Source organism: Aspergillus neoniger (assembly GCF_003184625.1).
Source record: "Aspergillus neoniger CBS 115656 unplaced genomic scaffold BO87scaffold_24, whole genome shotgun sequence".
Lineage (NCBI taxonomy): Eukaryota > Fungi > Ascomycota > Eurotiomycetes > Eurotiales > Aspergillaceae > Aspergillus > Aspergillus neoniger.
This window is the reverse complement of record NW_020291152.1, coordinates 448,074-473,184: the sequence shown is the minus strand read 5'-3', so window position 1 is coordinate 473,184 and position 25,111 is coordinate 448,074. Positions and strand designations below refer to the sequence as shown.

General features: G+C 51.3%; 11 protein-coding genes across 11 annotated transcripts; 5 read left to right on the top strand and 6 right to left on the bottom strand.

The window, feature by feature from the left end:
* Positions 1-13: 13 nt before the first annotated feature.
* On the bottom strand, positions 14-2,626 carry BO87DRAFT_338757 (M14 family metallopeptidase). Its single transcript, XM_025620602.1, has 2 exons — positions 1,734-2,626; positions 14-1,662 (listed from the first exon to the last, which is right to left on the bottom strand). Exons 1-2 carry the CDS (start codon positions 2,142-2,144, stop codon positions 220-222), a joined length of 1,854 nt encoding a protein of 617 aa, XP_025477920.1. The 5' UTR covers positions 2,145-2,626; the 3' UTR covers positions 14-219.
* A 617-nt stretch (positions 2,627-3,243) lies between these two features.
* BO87DRAFT_378317 (uncharacterized protein) lies at positions 3,244-3,533 on the bottom strand. Its single transcript, XM_025623773.1, has one exon. The coding sequence runs from the start codon at positions 3,509-3,511 to the stop codon at positions 3,317-3,319; it is 195 nt and encodes a 64-aa protein (XP_025477919.1). The 5' UTR covers positions 3,512-3,533; the 3' UTR covers positions 3,244-3,316.
* A 2,208-nt stretch (positions 3,534-5,741) lies between these two features.
* Positions 5,742-10,458, top strand: BO87DRAFT_109786 (Arf family guanine nucleotide exchange factor SYT1). Its single transcript, XM_025617866.1, has 3 exons — positions 5,742-6,451; positions 6,556-7,791; positions 7,846-10,458. Exons 1-3 carry the CDS (start codon positions 6,025-6,027, stop codon positions 10,350-10,352), a joined length of 4,170 nt encoding a protein of 1,389 aa, XP_025477918.1. The 5' UTR covers positions 5,742-6,024; the 3' UTR covers positions 10,353-10,458.
* A 2,042-nt stretch (positions 10,459-12,500) lies between these two features.
* Positions 12,501-13,894, top strand: BO87DRAFT_378315 (uncharacterized protein). The gene has a single exon (XM_025623772.1). It carries the CDS (start codon positions 12,569-12,571, stop codon positions 13,583-13,585), a length of 1,017 nt encoding a protein of 338 aa, XP_025477917.1. The 5' UTR covers positions 12,501-12,568; the 3' UTR covers positions 13,586-13,894.
* A 130-nt stretch (positions 13,895-14,024) lies between these two features.
* BO87DRAFT_363043 (putative RING finger domain protein) lies at positions 14,025-15,717 on the top strand. Its single transcript, XM_025621660.1, has 3 exons — positions 14,025-14,839; positions 14,893-15,148; positions 15,218-15,717. The coding sequence occupies exons 1-3, from the start codon at positions 14,258-14,260 to the stop codon at positions 15,538-15,540; spliced, it is 1,161 nt and encodes a 386-aa protein (XP_025477916.1). The 5' UTR covers positions 14,025-14,257; the 3' UTR covers positions 15,541-15,717.
* On the bottom strand, positions 15,717-17,206 carry BO87DRAFT_378313 (DNA/RNA non-specific endonuclease). The gene has a single exon (XM_025623771.1). The coding sequence runs from the start codon at positions 16,914-16,916 to the stop codon at positions 15,909-15,911; it is 1,008 nt and encodes a 335-aa protein (XP_025477915.1). The 5' UTR covers positions 16,917-17,206; the 3' UTR covers positions 15,717-15,908.
* A 215-nt stretch (positions 17,207-17,421) lies between these two features.
* On the top strand, positions 17,422-18,432 carry BO87DRAFT_417464 (uncharacterized protein). Its single transcript, XM_025626813.1, has 2 exons — positions 17,422-17,465; positions 17,531-18,432. Exon 2 carries the CDS (start codon positions 17,607-17,609, stop codon positions 18,285-18,287), a length of 681 nt encoding a protein of 226 aa, XP_025477914.1. The 5' UTR covers positions 17,422-17,465; positions 17,531-17,606; the 3' UTR covers positions 18,288-18,432.
* A 451-nt stretch (positions 18,433-18,883) lies between these two features.
* On the bottom strand, positions 18,884-19,557 carry BO87DRAFT_378311 (uncharacterized protein). The gene has a single exon (XM_025623770.1). It carries the CDS (start codon positions 19,393-19,395, stop codon positions 18,925-18,927), a length of 471 nt encoding a protein of 156 aa, XP_025477913.1. The 5' UTR covers positions 19,396-19,557; the 3' UTR covers positions 18,884-18,924.
* A 1,421-nt stretch (positions 19,558-20,978) lies between these two features.
* On the bottom strand, positions 20,979-21,366 carry BO87DRAFT_378310 (uncharacterized protein). The gene has a single exon (XM_025623769.1). The coding sequence runs from the start codon at positions 21,274-21,276 to the stop codon at positions 21,103-21,105; it is 174 nt and encodes a 57-aa protein (XP_025477912.1). The 5' UTR covers positions 21,277-21,366; the 3' UTR covers positions 20,979-21,102.
* On the top strand, positions 21,259-23,286 carry BO87DRAFT_338740 (Zn(2+) transporter ZRT3). Its single transcript, XM_025620601.1, has 3 exons — positions 21,259-21,685; positions 21,738-21,868; positions 21,923-23,286. The coding sequence occupies exons 1-3, from the start codon at positions 21,631-21,633 to the stop codon at positions 23,147-23,149; spliced, it is 1,413 nt and encodes a 470-aa protein (XP_025477911.1). The 5' UTR covers positions 21,259-21,630; the 3' UTR covers positions 23,150-23,286.
* A 72-nt stretch (positions 23,287-23,358) lies between these two features.
* Positions 23,359-24,969, bottom strand: BO87DRAFT_378308 (splicing regulator NSRP1-like domain-containing protein). Its single transcript, XM_025623768.1, has one exon. The coding sequence runs from the start codon at positions 24,907-24,909 to the stop codon at positions 23,470-23,472; it is 1,440 nt and encodes a 479-aa protein (XP_025477910.1). The 5' UTR covers positions 24,910-24,969; the 3' UTR covers positions 23,359-23,469.
* Positions 24,970-25,111: the final 142 nt, after the last annotated feature.

Genomic DNA, 25,111 nt, shown 5'->3' with positions numbered 1-25,111 from the left:
TATTCTGTATTTAATTATGTAGAGAATACACCTAAGCGCCATAGGTTATAGGCACGTGAGAGAAAACTATCTAAGATGTAAGGGAGAATTGATAAACAGAACATGATAAACACGTCAATCAGTCCCGCAAAGCCGTCATCAGTCGTTATTGATCGTCATCAAAAGGAGAGTATATGGGTGAGGGGGTCATATAAATAGGTTTAATTAGTTTGTTCATCGTCAGCGTCGTCGCCGGAATTCGAATGTGTGTTCCGTGGCCCAATATGCATCTTCCTTCTCTTCTTCGTCATCATCATCGTCTTCGAAATCCTCTTCCTCCACCATTACCCATTCCTCGTCTTCGTCCGCGTCTTCGTCCTCGCCGGTGTGAGGTACTGGATCGTTGGCGTTGTGTAGATATGCCGGGGAGCGGTCATTAGAGTTTGGATAGCGGGTGTCCAGATCCGACTCCTCCTTTGACAGATCGAAGAGTTCTGATTCCCAATCGACGTCGAATGAGTCGCCCCCGATGAGGAAGGATCCTAGCCTCAGAACGACATTGTAGATCTCCTTGCCGGTGGGAATGATGTGTTCGGAAGGGAGGAGGAACCCGTAGCTCCCGCGATCGCGAAGCTTGATCTGGTACGAAAAGGTCGCGTGCACTTGGTGGTAGAACCAGTCTAAGGCACTGCCACCAGAGTTGCCGCCAATGGGGAAGAATCGCCCGGGGTTGCTATCTGCCGCACTGGCAGTGACGATGCCTTCGCAGGCGGATGTGACATCGTAGACTTCGTGAGTCGCGTAACGAATAGCCTTGGCTAGGCCTAGGCCTAGTTCTTCCAGGGTCTCAAGCGTTGGGGGTATCGACGAGCAGGAGTAGGAGAAGGGATAGAGAATTGTTTGAGAGTAAGAGTGAAGGTCAAGGAAGCTCACGATGTCAGCATTGTTGTTTTGCGTCTCATTGAGCGCCCACTGTGCCAATTGCTGTGCTTCCATGCCCTCAAAAGGCTCGTCTCCAGCATAATTTTCGGAACAAGGGTTCGCGCGGGTCCGACCGCCATCCCATTCGAAGCCCCAGGCGCGGTCAAGGTCGATCCCGGGACAGAAGCGTAGGCTGGTTCGCTGTCGATTCTTGCGCCATAGTCGGTCCGTCTCCCAGGTATAGACATAGCCGTCGGGATTGATCGTGGGGATCATGACCCAGTCAAAGTCCTGTAGAAGGCGGGTGACGGCTTTGGATTTTCCGTACTTCGTAATGAGAGTGTACATTACATGGTTTACGGTTGAGGTGCTGATCCATTCGCGAGCATGGCTACCACCTGTGACGATGATGGTTTTACGAGGGCCTGACGCCGCGGTGGAGCTGCCTGCGCTCAGTCGGAGAGCGGGAATTTCGCGACCCTCATAAGATACTCCAATGCTAATCATGCGCACATGGGATGGAAACATGGAAGCTAGCAGCCGCATCCAGGGAACAATGACGGACAGAGGCTGATACTCGTGGAAGAACAGGTCACCAAATTTCGGCGCAGGCCGGTTTGAGGGCGCAAATCCGGATTGTCCTTCAAGCCCTATCGGCCTTTTCGATGGATAGGTCGTATAGATTCTTTCTGCCAAATTTTCTATCAGGGGAGTATATGCAGTCTGGAGGGAATTTGGTAGTAAGCCCAATAACGAGGGAATCTATTGCGAGGGTCACAGCGAATCAGTCATCAGTCACCAGGCAGATGCGGACGGAAGGATGATCCACTTACGACTTCCTCGGCCAGCCGAATATCTACGAATGCTGGAGTAGACGCCCATACGTCCAGGAATAGAATGTCTGCGGCCTGGGCCAGTGCTTCGGCCTCATCGTGATCGCGCAGGCTGAAACGAAGTACGACGTCACTACCGTAGCGCGCCAGGATCCGGGAAGGAGGAGAGCGATTGCGCGGGGAATCGTTGAGTGGGAATCGACGAGAAGCGGGTTTTTCAATGCCCCATATGGACTCGATAACCCAGTCACGGAGGCGAATCCATGGCCTTCGGGGATCAGAAGGCTGGGAAGAGAGAAGGTGAACGGGCTCGACGGGTGGTTGTGGAGTGATAATGGAGCCGGCGGGGACGGCGGAGACCAGGGCGGCCGATGCGATCAGAAGCACGAGCAGTGATAAGAGGTGACGCATATTGGATGTTGAGTAGGCCAGGGTTAAAGAGTAGTTACCGAGTCATCTCCTTCAGAAAACCTAGAACGACAGACAGAAGTTTGACAGGGAACAGATGGAGAAGGATGGCATGAGAGGGGAGAGAAGTGGTGCACGAGAGCAGAAGTTAGAGAGGAGAGACCGAGAGACGGAAGGAATGGTTGGGTGTGACTTGGTAAGTAGGAGTGGAGACGAGGCTGTGATGTGTGCCTCAGGCATCAATAATGGCTGCACCTGGACTGTCTCCTCACAATACCAGGAATGCTACCAAGTATTCAGACTCTGCAATCAATAATCTGCTTAACTTGGCTTTGTTTCAACTTCAATCTCTATATCAGGAGTAGTAAACTTCGTACAACTGACTCTGTTACTGAGTCGGAGAGTTGAACCTTTATCTGAACAAGCTGAGACACAGCATAAAAGAAAGTGTGCCATAGTCAGCACAAGCTTGAACAGATGGTGATAGAAATGCCGAGGTATAATATCTGCAGCCACCACGAGCTGGACAAGAGCTAGTCTAGCACTTAAAAGGACCACGATCAAAGATTAGGCTAAGTCGGCGAGGGCGAATGCAGCCATAATCGAAGTTTGGAGAAGATTGAATGGATGCCCGCATTGGATGGCCCGGGAACTATTCCTGTTCCGACTAGCTTACAGCTGCGGACAGTCAGTGCTTCTAACCATTCTAGGACTAGTGATCATGTCACGCCCCGGTTGGCTCCGCTGACCCGCCATTCCGGATTAGGCAAGGATGTCTGCGCTTCTGCTCTGCCGAACACTGCTCTCAGTTGCAGTGTCCCAGAAGACATCAACCAAAAGGATTTTACGGGTATATTGGGGGAGAAAAAGGTTCCTTTGATACAAGGGCCGAGAGGATGTCTTGGCACTAGCAGTTCGCAAAGCCTTACCTGACTCGACAGGACCACTCATAGCATGCCTCTGATGAGCCATGAAGGTGCCATTGGAAAATGAAGGCTACGCTAGATACAGAGTGATTAACAGTCTAACTATCGTTCACTATAGCTATGAAAGCATCTTCTCGGACCCGCTATTTGGCTTTTCACGAGGGTTAACATGCCTCGCTAAAACCAGAAGTTTTCACGGGTTGGACTCATCTGGGACGTGGTGAGACACTCCTTGTAAGGCTCATTTGCTTACAATTCTCCAGACATCCTATGCTGATTGTGTGGTGAAGGAGGGACTTTACCTATAGAAGCTGGTACACCACAATCAGTGGATGAAAGTCGAGACCGTGACTGATCGCGATGGTCTAGACCGATCCCCACAGGAGTCCACCCAGCGTCGCATGTGTGGCCGTACAGCCATATCATCGTACGTGTCAGACCCATTCCCTCCCAGAAAGACGAAGCAAAGGGATCATACTCATACTTGGTCCCAAGAGCCAGAGTTGCAGCTTCCGAGCTTCTGTCTGGCCCTGCGAGCATGGCCTTATATGATAAAGCGGTAGCCCTACTACTCTCCAAGCATTGTTTACAAAGTTTGTCGATGTTGCCACATCAAATTGGCCAGCTGTGCTGAGCAATTATATGTCGTCATGATGAAATTGAAGCTCTCAATCTATCGACGAAGGAGGTATACTGCCTGGAGACGCATTGTGTATCAATATTAGTTTCGGTATCTTGATACCTCAAATATCAGCTTACATAAATCCCAGACTCCAGATATGAAACGAGCGGAACATGCAAAGTTCTATATGTCCCAGGCATCATCGAGCACGGATTGACTCCAATATGCACTACGTGGGATTTCATGGACAGCATTCGAGAAACATCTCAGTAATCAAAACACCACAGTGAGCTGAAGTCAGTAAGTTATGAACAAGATGCGGTTCCGTTCCTAATCCGAACCTTGGTTCGAAAGAGTCAGGACACCGATATCCAGACAAACTGCAGAAGTTCCTAACTGATCCAATTGAAAGGAACGCAGATGCCTAGAAGAACAAAGACTTGGCCTACCGGCATCCAGCGGCAGCCAAGATGATGCAAATCAAGTTTGACCGGACAGACGAAAAAGGGTGATGGGGGCGACAATTGGGCGGCGGATCTGGCGGGCGAAAAGGATAGCCAGAGATGACGCCAGCGGTGGTCATGGCCTTGGGGCCTGACGTGGCCAGACCCCGGTCACGTGGATGCATGGCTGGGGATGCGAGTGCAACTTGCAGCTCCATCGCCGCCGCCTTGCAGCTTTCTTCCTTATTTCCCGGTCTATAGTTTCATTCGTGGTTTCCACCCAACAACAGAGACTTACATACATACAAGGTCTGGCTGTCAGGGTTGTGTCAAGGGCGAGTCGAGGGTCCTGCGATCAGCATAAGGCGGGAGGGAACTGCGGAAGGGGAACCAGCCAGCTCTTTGCGGCCAGGAATTTAATTTCCCCCCCCATACTGCCACTTTGGCTACTAGTGAAGGAACTAGTCTGGCTACTCCGGATGAGGGTATCTAGGGGCTGTTTGGAAGTTAAAGATAGAAACAAGTCCACTGGGAAACCATCCGAGGTTCTGCAGACCAGACCCGATCGTAGACATATTTAGAGCAATGAAAGACATTGGGTGCTATTTACAATTGTACTTAAGAATAGTGTGTGTGTAGTGTGTTGATGAAGGTGGTACATGATTCATGTAAGGATAACCCCTGGTTGAAGAACACAAGCCAGATACGTACATAGATACATGGATGGCATGGAAAATGTAATGGAGCTTATAATTAATTTAATTGACATGCCAGTCAAAATCGCGACAAGAAAAATAAGAATAAAAATAAAAAAAGAACCATCACAGTAAAGGGAGGCTGACGGGCTGAAAAGGAAACACTAAAATACTAAAAGAACTAAAAAAAAAAAGGACATCCACAGTAAACAAGAGCGAGCGCACGTGTGGTTGGTCGAAAATGGAGAAGAGAAAGTCCAACAGAAACCAACTCCACTATTTCTGGAATCTCTCCGTCGTCAGCAGCAGTGGAAAGTGAACCCCAGCAGCATCATCGCTGTTCCGTCTTGTCTCGGCTGTCTCTCTCTCTCTTGCCTGGCCGTGATTCTTAGTTAGCCCTCCTGCCAACCACCATCCCCCAGGTTTCCCACTCATTCCATTCCTTCAGTCTTTCAACTTCTTCTTTTCCTAATTCTAAGCATTTATTTTTCTCTTCATTTATATCGCCCTATCATTACTACTACTACTACTACTACTTCTTTACTTCAAAACTTCTTTGCTCTGCCCCTCCTTGGCTTTCTTTGGGACTGCGTTCTAACAGTACTCAGTAGTACTGTTCACTGCTGCTAACTAACTACTAGTTAGTAGTTTGTGGTTGTGGTTTACTTGGTCCCCTCACCTGCCCTGCCCTGCCTTGAGTCTCTCCACGCCCGCCCGGAATTCTCAACGCGGCCTCCCTCTCTCCTCCATAACCCTTTCCATCGACCTCGCACCTGGCGATGTGACCGTCTTCAATTGGCGACCATTACGATATTTCCGGATCACTGCTTTTTCGCGTTGGTGATTGACGAACCTCCACCTCCTTTCCACCACCCCCCCCCTTTTTTAAACGACCTGCGCTCCTCCGCCCAGCGATCTTGCCCCCACCTCCTTGCGCTGCCAACTTTTCCCTGCCTCACTCTCCCCTTCCGCTGGTTCGCGATGCAAGTTGGTCTGCCCGACCGGTGACATATTCGCTCAAATCCCCCCAAGAGCTTGCCGTCGCCATAGCTCCGATCGCAAATCCGACTGAAGCCGTGTTATACCTACCGCTGTGGGACGATCGCCAAGTATCAATCGAGCAGTATCGGATGGGTCTCTCAAGCACGCTGCGCTGCAGGATTACATAAAACACTATTCCTGGAAATCGTCGTCACTATGCATTGGAAAGCACTGCGCCTCGGCTCCTCCGACAACGAAGCCAAACGACGGAGCTATCTGTACGATCCACCGCAATCCCGTCACAGCGAACAGCTGCCTCGTCCGACGCTCTCGACGACCGCCCTTGCCCCCAGACATTCCGAATCTGCTCCACGGTCACCATCGCTGGCTGGTCCAGATGACGCCGAGCACAACGACGACTATAGGGCTGATGGTCCTAGCCTCACACAAAGTCGCAGTCGCGCTGAAGAACCCACCGTGAAGCCCAGAAACACTGGGAACTCACTGTTGCCGGGCAGCGGCCCGAATTGGCGCATGAACCGTTTCAGTTTCATGAGGCTTCGTCATGCGTCGGACCCGCAATTGTCCAAGTCGTACGCTAAAGCAGAGCAGGAGATCCCTCCTGTGCCATCCTTGCCTCCGCGTAAGTCACCCATCATCTCAGAGTCTACGACTTTCGCACCTCTTGTTTCCCGCCCGACAATTTGGCTTTGTTGACTGACCTTCCAATGCCTCTGCGCTTTATAGCTACAATCATCACGACCGCGCCGACAAGCCATGAACTCGAGGAGCCGGTAAAGCGAAAGAACAAATTCAAACTGTTCCCCGATTCGAAAACCCCGACGGTGGAAGAAATCCCTCCACAACAGTCCACAATCAATGGGAAGTCCAGGCATACTGCCCAGGGCTCGACGGGGTCGCAGACGGTGAATCCAGGCCGACCAGAGTCTCGAGTTAGCGGCGAGGAACCGGGTCGTCTATCGACTACATCCATACGGAGCAGTGGTCGTGATCAACCTGGTGACTCTCATCGCTCTTCTGTGACAGATGCACGGTTTTCCGAGTCATCCCGTTCTGACCAAGATCGTGGGGATCATGGCTCTTCGGCCTCGCGTGGAATTCCAACGAGCGAGGGTTCAATTTCCAGCACAAAACGATTCCGTATGCCTCGCTTGAAGAGGAACAAGGGACCCCTCTTTCCCTTGCCCCCCAAGCCAACAGCTTCGCAGTCGCTCAATGGACGTGCGCCCAAGTCGATACCGGACTCTTCGATTCCCACGTCGGATGTTTCAGATGATCATGACCGGGATCACGTCTCTCCACTGCCGTCGCCGTCGCGCTCCTCAGCTGGTGTCTCCTCTCCTCGGCCCCCTCTGTTGAGAAAGGACTCGGCAAATTCCGCTCATTCGAGCCATTCAACGCCATCCATTCGAACACGTAAGCCGCCTACCACGCGGGCTCGCTCATCTACGTTGGATTCTTTGGCCAATATCCGGGACAATGAGCCGCAACAGTCGCCCCACCTCACTTCGTCTGGACGAACGTCTACTTCGACCAGTGGACGGAAAAGTTTTGGCGATATATTCAACATCCCACAGCGGCTGCGGCAGAACTCGGAGCCCCCGTTCCCCAGGAGTGGGTCTCCTGCGGCCAGGGGCGCGGAGACTCCGGTCACCAAGTCGCCTTCTTATCCAGAAAGACAGGAAAATGATACCCCGACTACGTATTTGGAGCGGCTTGAGGCAACCGTACCCAAGAGTGTAATTGCCAGTGTACTCTCTCAATCGAACGATGAGTTCTACAAGAACGCTCTGCGCAAGTACATGAGAGGATTCTCCTTCTTTGGTGATCCGATCGATATGGCCATTCGGAAGCTATTGATGGAAGTGGAACTACCAAAGGAGACCCAGCAAATCGACCGTTTCCTACAGAGCTTCGCTGACCGATACCATGAGTGTAATCCGGGTATCTTTGCGAGTACTGGTATGTCACCATAGCACCCACATTATGGAATACTCTAACTCCTGTCCTTTGCAGACCAGGCATATTTCATTGCGTTTTCGATCCTGATCTTACACACGGACGTCTTCAACAAGAATAATAAGCGGAAGATGCAGAAACCAGACTATGTCAAAAATACCCGTGGAGAAGGCATTTCAGAAGATATCTTGGAGTGCTTCTATGAGAACATCTCCTACACACCCTTCATTCGCATCGAGGACACGAATCCCAACGGCCGCCACCTTCCAAAGCCTCGCCGAACATTGTTCAAGACGGCCAGCTCCGACCACCTTGGTCGTTCTACCAGAGAGCCCGTTGATCCATACACCTTGATCATGGATGGAAAACTCGACTCTCTTCGACCAAGTCTCAAGGATGTGATGAACCTGGACGATCCGTATCGCTGTAATGGAACGGATGGACCGCCAGATATTGAGAATCTCCATCGTGCCTTTTCCAAAGCCGCTGTGCTGCAGATTGTCTCCCTGCGTTCACGGCCAGATGCATTTATGCCTTCGAGTATGGAAAACCCAATAGATTCTAACCCAGGCCTGGTGGATATCAAAGTAGCCAAGGTCGGATTGCTTTGGCGCAAAGATCCGAAGAAAAAGAAGGCTCGGTCCCCATGGCAAGAATGGGGTGCCCTTCTGACGTTCTCGAAGCTCTACTTTTTCAGGGACGTCAACTGGGTCAAGTCATTGATACACCAAGAGGAATCCCACTACAAAGAAGGCCGCCGTCGAGCTGTTGTATTCAAACCGCCTTTGACCGACTTCAAACCTGATGGGATCATGCAAACTGATGATGCAGTGTCTTTGATCGATAGCGGTTATAAGAAGCACAAACATGCGTTTGTATTTGTTCGGCACAACGCTTTGGAGGAAGTATTCTTAGCCAATAGCGAGTCAGATATGAATGATTGGCTGGCAAAACTCAATTATGCCGCAGCCTTCCGAACTACTGGCGTCCGGAGCAAGGGCATGATGGCTACCGACTATGAGGCGCAGCGGAATCGGATGAGCCGCCGGGGCTCTAGTGTTTCTCTCAACGAAAAGGAACCGCCGTCGCCAAATCCTGGGGCAGATATGGGGGAAGATCTGATCGTCGCGCGGGAACATCTGATGCGCCAGAAGATCCGCGAGGCCAATGAGAAACTTTTCGTCAGCCAGCGACAGCTTGACGATCTGCTAAGGAACGCTAGACATCTACAGGTCCTGACTCCGGTGCACTCCAGGGCGCGGGAGAGCGTCATCATGGCTGCGGGCCGCATGGCTGCTAAGCTCAAGTGGGTGAGGCAGGATATCTGGCGTACCAGATGCTACCGCGAAGTTCTCGTTCGCGACTTGGGTGAAGGGGAGGCGGAGACACCATCTTTGACCGAGCAAAAGCGTTTGCAGCTACAGATTCCTGCGGATACCACCTCCCCCGAGTCCAAGGAAACGGAGGATGAAGCAGTGCCAGAGAAACTAGCATCACCGATCAAAGAGACGGCGCCGCCTTCGCCGCACCCTGAGTCTATTAAGCCTCCATCCATCTGCGAACCACCGGCACCCCAGCCTGCGGCAGAAGACTTGCGCAGACCGAGCATTCCTGCGTCCTTCGCGTCATCTGAGGCCGCTTCTCGGATTGGTAGACGACTCTCGGTAGAAGATCTCAAGGAGCGTACAAAGTCTTCTTCTCCCGAGCCGTCAAACCGACTGACCCGGGAAGCCTCTGTGCTCAGTGCTGCCAGCAAGCTAGATGTCTCCAGCTTGGCTTCACGTGCCTCCAAAATCACTTCCCCCGGAAGCTTTGACGATGGCGAAGAGCGCGTGCTTCGCGAGGCAGGTTTGCTGGAGGTGAACACCTCTCCTCAGACCAAGAGACAATCCCTTGTCATCAAGGAAGGCGATATTGATCAGAAGCAGAACGACACCCAAGAGACAACTCAAATGGACCGTTCCAGTCGGATACGCCGCAGTCTTCACCGGACTCTCCGGGATGCGCCTGGTGTGCACCACGGTCATCTCCCTCGCAGCAAGAAACCTCGCGACCCGGCTTCCGCCGCAGGCGCGCACGAGGACGGCCAAGGAGCGCGTGAAGGCGAAGGCTTGTCGCGCAAGTCTGCTAGCTTTACTGTTCATGGCAAGAAGGCTTCAATTATCACCTTTGGAAGCGAGTGGCAGAATATGCCCCCCGAGGAACGGCTCAAACTTCGGAAGCCCACTCCATCGGAAGAGCCGAGAATGTCCGATCCAGCTATCACCAGTAGTGCGGACTCGATCACCTCAGGGTCATTGCACCCCGGCCAACCGCACTCCCTGCGAAGTTTGAGTCCAGGCACCAGGAATAGTGCGCATTTCGTCGAAGAGTCAGAAAATCTCTATAGCCAGGTTCAGAAGGCCAAAAGCGACGATGGTTTCGAGTCGAGCCCCAAACACACTGAAAACTCCTTCGTCACCGCGGATCCCGACCAATCCTCTTTGAACGAAGATAGCAATGCCGTCGACGAGACCACGCCCAAAAAACTTACTGCCACGCCCGAGCAAGCTGTCAACGCATAAAAAGAGCGGATAATATCAAGCGAAACCAAGAAAAAATATCTTCTCAACTCACCCTTGTCAAGACCCGTCTAATTTCTTCGTTCTCATTATCTTACGACTGACTTACTTTATACCCCACATCATCTTTCATTTTGAATCCATTTCATTGCATCTTGCCTTTCTCTACCGTCTCGTATTACTATTACCTCTTATATGCTTTAGAGCTCTGACGTTACCCATCTTCTCCTTTTGTGTCCCCCGGTTCAACTTGATAGATTTTTCTGCGCGCGGGCTCCGCAAATAGACCGAGTCCGGCGCCGTTACGACCTTGATACCACATTTTCAGTTTTTCTTTACTATTTTTCTTGTCTCTGTTGGATCTTCCGGATGGGTCGTTCTCTGGCTGGATTCTTATGCATTGTGTTCGAGTAAGGCACTTGGGCGGAAAAATGTCATGGTACTGCTTGTTTTGTTTTTCTTCTGTCATGTTGAACTCGAGATACCAGTGCATGAGATCTCTCTGGCGATTATGTTTGGCGTGATATAACATTGGAGAATTGTTGGATTCGTATATAGGAGCTAGCTAGTTATGAAAGATGCTTCTAGCTTGAGGATCAAAATGGATCTGGCTTCTAGTTACACCTTGTACATGGTATCACCATTATCATGGACTTTCTGATAATTAAAATTGATGAGTGAGATACATGTCCTAGTATATACTTCTAGCACAACTACTAAACACGCCTTCAATGCATAGCTATAGTGAGAACTACTAAATGAACCAGAAACAACAGCTTCAGCTACTTCATTCACAGTTACAAAATTGAAAAGAGGTGAAACTACTTGGTAACCCAGCCCCAACCAGCACCTTAGTCAAGTCAACAATTCACCGTAGAGCCAAGGTAACTTGACTATCCTAATCCTTGCCTTCACCTGTGATACCAACAACGATGAATACAGTACTATATATTCTATCCACTATGATTCATTCACCCAGCATGACCTCACCTCAAAATTTACATGAAAAGGGAAATATAGCACGTGAGGTACATCCATAGTATGTCTGTGCTATAATCAGTCACAAGCGAGGTCATCGCAAAGCTGCAGATGGCACTGCGTCTAGAATGAGTAGAAATGAACATGTAAACCTAAGTAAGGTAGTATATACCTTCTCGTCTCATCTCATGACAAGGATTTGGAACCCGACTATTGGACTTGTTAAAGCTGTGTAGAATCCCATAACTGTGTCGAAGGGGATGGGCGCTATGGATCCTTGATTATCTGTTGTGACTAGATGGGGTAGGGCTAGGGAGGGATACATATTTACTAGCTGTCTGGGTTGTAGAAGGGTCTGGTGGGTGCTGGAGAGTGACTGCGTTCCACTGTGGATATAGTAGTAGTAGTAGTTGTTGTATCTTTTGCCTTGGTTTTGTTTTTTTGATTCTAGGATAAAAAATTTCTTCCTTAATGATTGGATTTTGAATCTGTTGCTACTACCCTTTTCTATTGTTTTTGTGTGTGCTGGTAGTGGTGCTGGATGAGTAGTTGCCTACCTAGTACTTACTTTACGTCCAGACTATCTATCACCACTTACTACTCAAAGTTCTCCTACCGATGAACACGACCTCCTTTTACACGCGGCCATCTCGACTCAAACAATGGCCTCGAAATAACATCCGAGACACCATGATTAAAGCCAAGGTGCTTGTGTTTGCCATTCTGGTATACCCGATCAGTCTTTGGTCCGTTTGCGCGGGGTACTGGGTGTGCGTGGCTGCATACTATGGCTATAAGATTGGCAGGTCGTGTTTGGGTTGGGCGATACGTGGGTTTTACTTTCATTTTTTAAGTCCTCTTTTTTCGTTTTATTTTTTGCGACCTACGTGTAGCGTGGGTTGGTTTGGGTGAGGTTACGTTACGTGCTGACTAGGTTGTTATTGTGGTTGTTGGCAGGTTTTGACACATACTTGGGGACTGGCTGGTTGAGTAGGGTTGTCAGTGTCTTGTTTATCTTACTAGTCCGGGGAACTTGTCTGGCTGTGGATGAGTACGTTGATTCGGTGCGGAGAGGGTGGGAATGTCCGCCATCTAGGGTGAGGAAGCGGTTAGGTGAGTGTTTTGGCGAGTCAAATGGTTTTTCTGGAATACTGGAGATATGAGGAGAAGGTCGTCAACTGATTTGCGCAGCTTTTGAGTTTATTCTAGAACCCCCGGTTGTAATACTTTCGGATCCTCCGATGTTTGATGCTGCGCTTGATGATGAAGGTGAAGAGTTCGAGGGACATACTGCAGACGATCGTGAAGCTGGAATGACCGGCTACGGGGAAGCCATGGATGACTCGACTGAGTATGCTGTTGGACCTGAAGTCTCTGATGACGGGACGAACTCGTGGGAAACCGTTGATTATAGCGATAGCCCCATACGAGATTCCGAATCCTGGATAGAAACGGTTGAGCGAGATGACGAGTATGAGGCCGAATATGGTGACTATTATGAGGAGGGAAGTGAGAAACTCTTCAGCAACGATCCTGGAAGCCAGGTGGATATCGATGACGGCGGCGTCTTCCTTCCTATGAGCATGTTTGACTATCCTGAAGAAGAGGTTCACTTTAGTGACCACGGATATACCGAGGACCAACAGGAAGACACTGAAGAAACATACGAGCTTGACATGATTACGACACAGTACGGGCAAATGGGTGCAACCAAGACCACAATAGAGAACAAAGAAGGTCCGTGGGGACCTGACACCTGCAGTGAATGTGATCAACCTGTATGGGAAAACGCGTCAACCTCCAACATGACCAACTCAGAATCTACCAGTTCCAAACCCCCAGCTGCTTCTGTGGCCGGCCCAGACGCGCAGGATACTGGGGCCACTGAGCCTGCCTGCATCGTTGAAACCACGAAACCTTTGACACTAGAAGATATGGCTGGCAGCTGGTGGGATGAGGTCCTAGAGGCTATGGAAATAGGGTTTGAGGAGGCAGAAGCGGTGTTTCAAAAGGCAGCAAGTGCAGGGTTCAAAGATATCGAGGTCGGCCCGGCTCTGGCTAAGGCAAAGAGTGCTCCGAGAAAAAGACGGCCCAAGAAGCCAGAGAAACCACGGAAAGGGCCAGCTAACCGCAACCCCGACTGCACCGACCCAGAGAAGGACTTTTTTGATGTGTGTTGGAGCATCCTCAATGAGACAGGCCTGGTGGGAGAGTATATGAGGGACAGAATGCTGGTGAGTGTCTCGTCTCAGAATTGACCCGAAGCATAATGAGTACTGACGTGCTCGCTATCATAGCGGCGAACCTACCATAATGCCCATACCAAAGGGCATCTCAGAGGGAAAGAAAGCCACGGAAGGGCGAGAAAGCGTGAATGTTATCTCTGCTGTGGCTGTCAGAAACCCATCAAATGAGAGGATTCAGAACTGTGACACTGCTCTCTCCTTCCGACATGTTTCGCTTGGATTGTTCTTGATTATCATGACTGCTAACAATACATAATCACCCTCCTCTGTTAGATTTAACCGGTGTCTCAATTCTATGTTGTATCTCTCCTGTGAAACGAGTTGGACAAGCAATGGAAGAGGAAGAGATGGAACTGTGGGATGGATAGTTAGTTAGCATGTGACGGCATGACATAATCGCGTCGGCCGCGATTTCTCCAGCTTCAACTTTCCTTCAACTGAACTTCCCTCTTGACCATCTTGTTTTGCTTTATTTTAGCCATTGGCTTGACCTGTCACATACCTAACTCCCTGAATATTTGAATTGGTGTTACCGGAAGCTTCATCCCCTCATCTACCCACATAACTTACTCCGCACCGACCCTCCGACCTCCGATCCCCACTCCGCAATATCTTCTCCCTCGCCGATGCTCCATCCATAACCTCACATCAACCAATCCACCTCCCCCGCAGAGAATCACCACCATGGCGCACTCTAAGCGCAACACCTCTCTTCCACACTTTACATCCTACGAGCGCGATCTCCTCAAATCAAGCTGGGGCACCAAACGCGGCGTCATCGGCCGCGACTCTTTCCTCCCATTCGGCTCGTGTCGACTCTGCCTACACCCGGCGCGGGAACCCGTCGTCGCCTGCGCCACCAACGGAGATCTCTTCTGTCGCGAATGCGCCATCAGCGACCTTCTCGCCCAGCGACAGGAGATCAAGCGTCTCGAAAAGGAACGCGATGAAGCCAAAAAGCGTCTTGCAGAGGAGGAGGAGCGGGCATTAGATGAAGCGCGAACACGGGAACTCCGTGATTTCGAACTAGTGAGCATGGGGTTAGATGCAGCAGCGAAGAAGAACAACGGGTCAAGCCAATCACAAAACGACGAGAGCTCTAAGAAACGCAAAGCAGATACCTCAGAGGCATTGGCTGCTTTCAAGGCGCGAGAGGTAGAAGTGGACGGGAAGCGGAAGAAGGTGTTCGAGTTGGATGATAAAGAGATGGCTAGAATTGCGCGCGAGGAGCAGGAACGGTTAAAGAATGAGTTGAAGAAAGAAAAGGTCTACTACTATTGTCCACCCTCCTTGGTAAGAACCTCACTGACCATCCCCAGGAAGCAAACAAATCAGCCCTACCATCCTTCTGGGTCCCCTCTCTCACACCCACCACCGATCCGAACGAAATCGCGGCCAACAAAACCATTAAACTAACACCTATATGCCCTGCTTCTACTGACTCTAACCGCCACAGCTACTCCCTCAAATCCTTAGTCGAGGTGCACTTCACCGAAGAGAAGACCTCCGATGGCTCCCCGGCCCGTGTCTGCCCAAGCTGCAAGAAAACACTGACGAACGGGCTCAAAGCAATGCGTATGATTAACACCTTACCCACTGCATATTTCCTCAACGTGAATACTAACCTAGTTCTACTACATCCAGTAACGAAACCCTGCGGCCATGTCATCTGCCAACCATGCGTCAACAAATTCATGACTCCGCACGATGCGCCGGACCCGCACGCCTCGAAAGAAGAACAGGAGCAGACCGCTGCCCTGCATGGGCGAATTCTATGCTACGTCTGCGAGACGGATGTTACGCCGTCAAATGACAGTAACAAGGATTCTGCGTCGTCAGGGAAGAAGAAAAAGAAGGACAAGGAGGGGATCAAGCCTGGTTTGGTGGAGGTGAGCTCCGAAGGGACAGGGTTTGCGGGGAGAGGCGGGAATGTTGCGACTAAGTCGGGGGTTGCGTTTCAATGTTGATATGGTCTGCTTGCGAGTCTGGTTTGGCGTGGAGTTGGTGAGTGGTTGATGGGTTCTGTGTGTGTGTGTGTGTATGAAAGCCGCGTTGGGGCGCAGAAGTTGGGTTATCAACAGGCTGCCTAGACAGCGCTATGGCTATATCTATATCTATATCTATACGACCCGGGTAAAACACATCATGTGCAATCAATATGTATACATATATAGATGCAATGTCAATCTATACAGAGCCGAAATCGACCTAATGATATCCCAGGCCATGCAAAGGGAATAATGATAAGTCTACAATACAAATGAAGGAAACCCCTTCCCTTCCAACTCACTATCCACAAACCCTCCATATCTCAATCTACACCACCAAACCAGATCTATTTCTTCTTGCTGGCATTGTTAAACTCCCTCACGACAACATCACACTTAACCTCCTGGCAAAGTCTCTTCCTGCGTCCAGCATCCAACTTGGCCGCAAATTCCAGACCACTAGCCCGCTCCACAGCCTCAAGCGGCACCTCAAACTCCGTCAAGCGCTTATCATTCGAGATCCTAGCATTAGGGAGCACAAACGCACCCAGCGCAACCTTACCCGCCGTAGCGGGACCCTCCTCCGCATACACGACCTTGTAGAAGTGGGTCGGGACAGCAACATTCGGCGGGTTTCCAATAACCTCATACGAGACACGCCACTTTCCATCCTGGTCGCGGTGAGGCAGGTAAAGAGGACCAGTAACCACGCGCACGGAGGGGTACTTCTTCGTCAAGTCCCGGCAGAACTCCTCAAAGTGGGCCCAGTAGTCGCGGTTGAATCCCTCGCCGACCTGCGGACACATGTTCGACAGCGCGAACGTCGCGTCCATGGCGTCCTGCGACCATTTGGCGTCCGCGGCGGGCACCTGGTGGCCGCGATCGTAGCCGGAGCGGAAGTAGTCGGACAGTTTAGCGCGGAATAGCGGCGGGATCGTGGTGTCTTCGAAGAATGTGCTGCCCTTGCGGTCGGCGTTCTTTTGCGCCAGGGACTGCGGGGTGATGTGTTCGGCCACCCAGGATGGGTTGCGTGTGCGACGGTCGTAGGCGCCGGCTAGGGGCGCCGAGAGGAGAGTGTCGGCTACCGGACCGGGGAAGCCATATTGATAGATGCCGGCTGGGTCGACGGGGGAGCCGCTGGTTGGGGTGGGTTTGGGGGCGAGAGAGGGAGCGGCGGGTTGAGGGGCGGGGAGTTTGGAGGTGGTGGTGGTCGGAGGGTGTGGAGGGAGTTGTTGTTGGGGGAGTGGTTGCTGCTGCTGTTGTGGTTGGGGTCGAGGAGAGTAGAAGAGAGCCGTCAGACCGGCGCCCGTGGCGGCACTGGCGGCGGCGATGGCCGCGAAGGTGGCCTTGGACATGGTTGGCGGCGATGGAGGGAGGGAGGATGTCCAAGGGGAGGAGGAGAGGAGAGGAAGGATAAGGATGGAAGAGATGGATAGAATCGGGACGGAGAAAAAAGTGGATTGCCGAAGAGAGTAAAATTGATGCTGAAGCGGAGACCAATCAGCGGGCGGCAATCAGATGATCGGGAAGTATAGCCTGAATGGTCCCAAAAGGGTAATCTACAAACACCGTGTCACTGGTAAATTTGGTCTTCACTTGTCTGGAGGAGTGCAACTGCCACTGGCGACTGTGTGTGGGCTAAGATATGCAAAGGGAATGACCGGAAATTCCCTAACAGCTGCTTCGAGACTTCTTTATATGCTATGCCAGCTTCGATGCCACGCTGGTCGGATGATCACCGTGTGCAGATGACCTACTGACCATGATGAAACGCCCCGAACTCCACATAGCATTCCCTGCAGCTATAAGGTTACTGGCCAAGGCTCAGTGAAGGACAGGAAATTCCCTGCAGTCGATCTAGAAGCATCCCAACTCTAAACAGGCAATTCCCGAGCAGCCTAGTAGTGAGCATTGAATCAACCCGTTCTACTAGTTGAGGCTATGTATTCTAATCAACTTTCATTCCCAGAATATGGCATCTATCATCCGTTTACTCTTTTCTCTCACAGTCTCCGCTTTGCACCATCCTTCTTCATCCCATAATCATGGAATATACACAGGCACGCCGCATCAATGTGGAAATCGTCCGGAAAATCAGCACGTCAGAAGACGAAATACTAGCAGATAAAATCGACTTTGACCTGACCATGGACAGTGTGCATCAGTGGTACGTTCAAGTCCGGGGAAAGCTCAAGAAATGGCATTTACAAGACCTTGTCAATCTTGAACTCCCTCATCCTCCTAAGGACGATTCCTCCACCTGGGAGAACTGGAAATATCTATCAGATTGCGTCAAAATCTACATACTTCACAACATACCAAAGGGATATATCTTCGATCCTCGCTTTACGCCGCAGGCCACGGAATATGCCGACGTCCTATTAAAGACATGCCTCAAAATCGCCTCGACTCCCATTGCTAAAAATTTGGTGATACGGTACAGGGGTCTGATGGACTTTAGCCAAAGCGCTCCCCATGGTTTATACAAGGATGACGTTGAGTTGTTGGCAAGAATAGTTTCATCATGCAACGAGCTGGATCCAACGTTTATCTCGCCTCTTCAGGCTACTTGCATTCTGCTTTCGCGACTCTCAATGCGACATTCGGAAGGGAAAAACTACGCGCACATCGTCTATGCAAGGACTACCCCCGAGGAAGCCTCGAACATGACCTGGGACGACTTCAACAAGCTTTGGGAGGAGCTTTTGCATATGAATATTCCTTGAGATGCCCATGGCTGAGACGATGTTTTGGAATTCATCTTGCTGAGGACGGAAATAGGAAGAACGAATGTGAAATCTAAGATGTCTTGCTGAGAGCAGTCCGACTCATTTTCTTTACTTGTTGATGCGTCTTTCGTGTACATAGTGCTATTATAGGATATTGTATAGGATTTATGATGGGCGAACTATCTGTGACTGGGCTGTAGGCACGATCATGTTCATTTTCCGTCGCTTGTATTCAGCAGGCTTTAAGGTTGTCTTCATGTATATGCGGTGCGCATAGTTGTTCTTGTAGCTAATGTAGAAGACATGCTGAGGTTGACTTGCGTCTCTCAGGTGTAGTAATGATCTTCGCTTGGCTATGCATTAACAATCTGGCAATCCCTTCTATGTTCTTACATCACTATAACGCTACGCGCATATTGCAAGAAGATCAAAGTGCATCAAATTATCGAGCAGGTCACTGCTAAGAAGCAAGCCATTGACAACGATCTCTGCCCCAGTCTGCATATGCATTCATACATCGCCCCTCCTTCATCCAAATAGTCCACTATAACACATCCTTCAATCCCATTCTTCGCAAATCCTCCTTATCTCAAGCTCCTCCCACCCCTCCAAACCCCACCGTGTATCAACCACCTCAGATACAGTGGTGCTGTCGCAAACAGACGTGACAATCAGTATAGGTCAGGCAGATGGCGGAATTGAAGCATCTAGGGTGAGAACAACGAAGTGGACGATTAGTGTCCTGAACATCATTAAGGTCTCTCTTGTTGGTATTGGTATCACCTTGGTCTCCGGCATTGCCAGCCAGCTTCGTCTCTGCTTGCAGGGCCTCGACTTCAGCCAAGGCCTGGTCCAACTCGGGACACAAAGAATCTGCAGCTATGGCAATCACGGTTCCGCTCTCATCTTTCAACATGTAGCCACCATCCTGATCATACAGGACAGTCTCGGGATTTTCCCGGACTACTTGGTTGAGTTGCTCACGCGTCTCGACCACCTTTGCGCCCTGGGGGATGGGTGCGGTGTAGCGAGTGAGAGACATGGCGGAGCTTGAAGAGACAAGAATCAGAACCAGGAGTTTACCAAGAGATTGAATGGGAGACATTATTGCTTGATGTTGTGCTTTGGAGCGTACCTACTTAGGAATAAAGATGATAGAGGGAGAAGAGGATGGAGATGGAAACAATCCTCGAGTCGGTCTGGGGGCGGCGATTGAGGGTGCTTTTATATTGGAGATGAGGAGACTTTCTTGCTAGCAAAGTGACGATTCCGAGTAATTGATTCTGATGCATGTGTAGCCCAAGTTGAGAGGGGAAGTGTCTTTGATCAAATCTAACTGGTGCTTTTCTAGTGCTGGTTGCCTGCCATCATGTGACGGAGCCCCCTTGTACGTCACTCGACGCCGAGGGATAGACTTTGGGTGCCTTTCACGTTGCACTTTATTCATGGCTGGTTTGGCCGGTGCGACAATGTCTCTGGACACTGCGGCTTGCGTGATTGCACTGCTCGGGGCATAATCCACGTTGTTATATCAACTTGGCTCGTCTTAGTAGCTTTCTTCTTCTCTCCTGGCTACTGACTTTTCTCCGACAATTACTTCATGATTTGTCAACAGGTGTTTGATATCTCATGCGGTTGCATTTGTACCACTTCTATATTCTCCGGACAGTGGCAGCAGGTACAGGCTTATCTGATAATTGTGCAGGGGAGATCAGTCTGCAGGAGAGCCATGGACTAGAGAGCCACTGCGTCAGTCATACACAATCGGCCATTCGAAAGATAGCGAGCATGGATATTCTTCTCTTGTCAACAACTATCTCACCACGTTTGACGGGTCATACACAGATGACTAGCCACAGGCAAGAATGACACTCTTCTGCTTCAACAGACTCCGTCATTTAGAGTCAAATAAATGGTACTTGGGGTTCCGATTCAAGATTTGGGGTCTGACATGTACCAAGAAGAAGAACTATAAATGCTTCCTAGAGTCTTGGCTCTCAAAGCTACTCAGAGGCATTGACCACTGGGAAGGATGTGCCATCCTGAGGTACGGCTGTCATGACTGGAATCTGGAGTGCTACTGGTGACTGACGATCAACTAAAATCTTAGGCTAACTCGCGCCGACCATTCATGCGGCCCTCAGATCCTCTTACGCCCCATAGTCCCACGCTAATGCGTCCGGCAACGCTGAAAAACCTGCCCTCGCAGCCATGTCATCTAGCTTTTGCGAGTGTGCGCTTCTCCTTGGGGATGAAGCATTCAACTAAGGTTACCGTCAGACTGGTTTAAGGCCAAGCGTGTCTGATCAAGGTCCAAGTGTGCCACAATCTCTGGATACTACGTTTCTTTCGCTAGAACGCATGATTAGGTACGTCTGTGGCATATAACGTGAACAGCACCCCGGCTTTTGGATCATGCATTTTTACTGCAAAGCGGACGTGTGTCTCCAGAAAAGATAATTCGCTTGCACGAGAGATGCCTTCCGCGGCAATTTGCTAGCAGTTTCGAATAATGGAACTCAGCCTCCGAGGTAAATCAGACGTCTAGTAGAAGTCTAGTCCTCGATAGCTGGCAGTCTACACCACGTTACAACTTTCGTGAGCAGGACCGTAAGGTAAAGTCTACTTTACGCCTTCCGCTCTAGCAGAAGAACTGCAGCTCCCATACCGCCAACCATGTTGCGCGTTGCATGCATGGGCTCACTTCCAGCGAGGACGTACATACTACTATACGCTTAGCACGGACTCCGAGCCATTCAGGGCTGTTGCCTGGCCCTTGCCCTGGCAATATATCGTAAGTTTAGACGTACTGCTACGTGACTCGCCATGACCGATTTCGTTGCTGCAGCTCATGGCCCGATGAAAAATTAGCCTGGGGACCTTGGAGTCTGGTGGTAGGGCGGCTAGCGGACAGGGGCGTTGAAGGCGCGATGAGTTGTACAAGGGGCTCGGGAGGGGGACGGGGCTCCGAGCAGCGTATTATCATCTTCTTTAAGACTTGGTAGTTTAAACCTCGCCCGAGTGGCTCCTCGATGAGCCTCCCCAACGGCGCTGCAGAGACGCAGTGAAAGGGCGATTCGTTGGCTGCAGGCAAGGGGAGAAAAAGAAAGAAGTTCAAGAGGAACAAAGCCGCTGTTTGGATCAAAGCAGCGTTGTTGCCCGCAAGGTCCCCAGGTTATCTAATCGCCCGCCGCGTGACATGATATCATGAAATCCAAGGCTCCCCCAAACTCTCTTTCCTTTCCCCTTTGAAAAGTCTCGTTCTTTCTTCCCCGTCAGTATCTTTTTGCTGGCATTAATTGCTGGTATTAATTGCTGGCATTCTCGCCTTCTATTCATCATGGCTGCCAGCAATGACCTACGAGGCTGGGTCATGAGCGCCGTATCAGGCGTGGGTAAGTCTTTCTTCTGTATAGTACTTAAGTTTCGCTAGCTAACATAATCCAGCCTGTGTCTTGGGATCGGCCGTCATTTGTGTGGATCTTGTTTTACGGCGATTGTCTCGCCGCAAAAGCTTCCAGATCGTCCATAACAATGGCTTCTTATCTGCGTCATTGTGTCTGAGCGCGGGCGTCATGGTATATCTCTCTGACCAGTTGACCCTAACTTTGGTACCATGCTGACCGCGCTAGCTTTACACTTCTCTCTATAGCATGCTGCCTACTTCTCATCGGTACCTGACTCGAGCTGGCTTGTCCCCCTCGCTTGCTGCATACGTGCTTATCGGTCTCTTTCTGGCGGGCGCGGTCATCATCCGTTTGGCATCGGCACTATTGCATCGCTACATACCGTCACATGTCGTCGATTGTGCTCATACCCATGAGCCACACCCCACCTCTGATCATGAACACGGGGGCAAGCCAGACGGTCATTTACACTCCCACGGCCCTAACCATCTGAATGAGCGAACTCCTCTTTTGACTCACAAGTCTTCCCCGGCCACTGTGACCGTCCCCGCAGCTGGTGAAGACCCCGGCGCACTTGTGCGAAGGGAATCCCTGCATATCCGCTTGACACGACGCATTAGTCGTCTGGTTGGCGGAGTCAAATCTCATTGCGATGAGAATGGTCCCTGTTTTGGCTTCTCGCAGGCGTGCGGGCACGAATGCACCAAGACCCTCGAGGGACCGGAAATCTCTGTCCTGGATGACGGCACCGTGCGCCCGCCGCTGCCGCACCCCCACAGCATATCCGTGCAAGTGGACTCGGCACGACTAGATGATCTGGAGGCAAACCTGCCATCCTCGCAAATTCGACGTCAAGAGGCGAGTTCCTCTTCTTCCCGGACCGGTCTTCTTGACGACCAGGATGTGGCGCCTGAAGACGGGACTAAGCCGCCACCCAATCCCCAACACCATCACCATGTGCCACAGAACGCCTTTCTCTCCATCGGTCTGCAGACATCTATAGCAATTGCCTTGCACAAGTTGCCGGAGGGGTTTATCACCTATGCCACGAACCATGCGAGCCCGACTTTAGGTCTCACGGTTTTCTTGGCTCTTTTCATCCACAACATCAGCGAAGGGTTCGCCATGGCCTTACCACTGTATCTCGCGCTGCATTCGCGCGGCTGGGCCATGTTCTGGTCAAGCTTGCTAGGTGGCATCAGCCAACCTGCAGGCGCTGCGCTGGCAGCTCTCTGGATCTGGGGTGCTCGGCGTGCTAATGGCGACGACGCCGCTGGCCCGTCCTGGGGTGTCTACGGCGGTATGTTTGCCGCGACGGCGGGCGTCATGATCTCGGTTGCTCTGCAGCTGTTCAGCGAAGGCCTTACCCTAACTCACAATCGGGGAATGTGCACTGGGTTCGCTATCGGAGGAATGGTTCTGATGGGGCTCAGTTTCGCCCTGACCGCATAGTCATACTAAACGGCGTTGGTGGTAAAAGTATTTCAAGATGCAGCGCATTCTTATACTAGAACACTTAGTCAAGAGATAGCATTCCTGGCGTTAGGTTTATGATTAGGAAACGAGTAACGAAAGACCATATATACTGTCTCACTACGAGTCCACTTGCTGGTTCGCCCCGTAATACAGAGGGAGATATTGCCACTACCATTTAAGTACCCGAAGAATCATACCATTCCAGTATAACCGCCAATCATTCATTATATCATACACTATACAGGATCCATACCCAACGCCAACTATATGCAATCTACCACTCACAAAGTAGACAATCACGCCTTCTTCGCAGCAGCCTCGCGCTCCCTCTTTCTGGCCAAATACCTCTCCTTCGCACTCATGACATCCCCCTCCGTCTTGCGACTGCGACTCCGCTCCGCAATCTCCTTCTGCCGCGCCGCCTCGGCCTCCTCCTCCTGTCTCGCCCGCTCCTCCAACTGCGACGCAATCATCTCCGTCTGGCGCGCACGCTGTCCACCCCGTTCGGCCTGCTTCTGCGCCCCAAACCTCGAAGCCTGCACCGCAGCCCTCGACGCCGCCGCAGCCGCCGCATCCTTCTCCTTCTGCGTCTGCTTCGGCTTCGGCGCGACATTCAACCCCGCCGACAACAACTGCCTCTTATCCACCACCTGACCCTCATCATTGACCGCAATATGCGCCCCCTTCGCATTCAACTCCTCCGCCATCTGCGCCTCACTCTTCTCCTTCTTCTCCTTCTCCCCTTCCTCCTTCTCCTCCTCACCCACACCACCACCCTCCTTCACCTTCTTCGCCGCCTCCTCCGCGGCCTTCACAACAGCCTCATGCCTCTCCTCCCCACGCGACAACATATCCCGATAAAAGTCCACCATCCCAGACCCCCCATTCTTCTTCCGTCTCTCCTCCTCCTCTTTCTCCCGCGCCTCTTCCTCCGCCTGCACCCGTCGCAACTCCTCCTGCTGCGCCTTATACGCCGCCGTCACGAACTTCTCCTTGTCCGCGAACTCGTCGCCCTCGGCTTCGCGCTCCTTCGCGAGCAGACGATCCCGCGCTCGCATTTGATCCCGTTTGCGGATCTCCGCGCTGCGCAGCAACGACGTCATGTATTTCGGCACTGTCGAGCCGCTCTCGCTAACGTCCGAGGCGTTTTTGTCCTTGTTGGGTTTCGCGTGTAGACTGTCGTACACCGCGTCGTAGCAGTAGATTGTCGGGTCGAGTTCGGAGGCTTCGGCCGCGTGTTTTCGGCTGCTGTGGAGGGCGGATAAGTTCGTGTAGTGTTTTGTGGTGTCGAGGTCTTTGGATTTGGGTTTGGGTTTGCTGCTGTTGGAGGTGTTGAGGCCGTAGGTGGGGGTGTTTGTTGCTTCTCCTTCTCCGTCGGAGGCGTCCGCGAATATAGAGCTCTTGTTGAGCGGTTTCATGTTCGGCGGTTTGGGTGCGCCGGATGATGATGATGCGCCGGGAGCGAGGAGCTTGCGTTTCGCGGGGCGAGCTTCCTCTTCTTCGTTGTTGGTAGGAGTGAGATCGTCGAGGCCGCCTATTGTCGTGATTTCAATTGCGCCGCTGTCGCCGCCACTGCCGCTTCTAGGGCCTTTCTTGACACTGGTAGTAGATTGGGGTTCATCGTCGTCGGAGTCATCGCCGAAGATAGGTTTCTTGCGTTTCGGCGCGGGGGGGTTAGGTCGAGAGGTGGGTTTGGAGGGGGGGTTGAGGCCGAAGCCTAGCTTTGGGGGAGGCATATTATCCCGTTGTTTTCCTAGCCGAATTGATATATATCTTCCGTGAAGATGAGGAAGGAGATGAAAGATGAAGCTAGTAGGAACCCATGATGCACGTCACGTGGACCCCTACTACCTACCCTTAACCCTCCCGAAATTGATTTTCTTATCTTATCACACGTGACACATTACTTGTACTCCCCTGGCCTGCTGCCCCCATCTC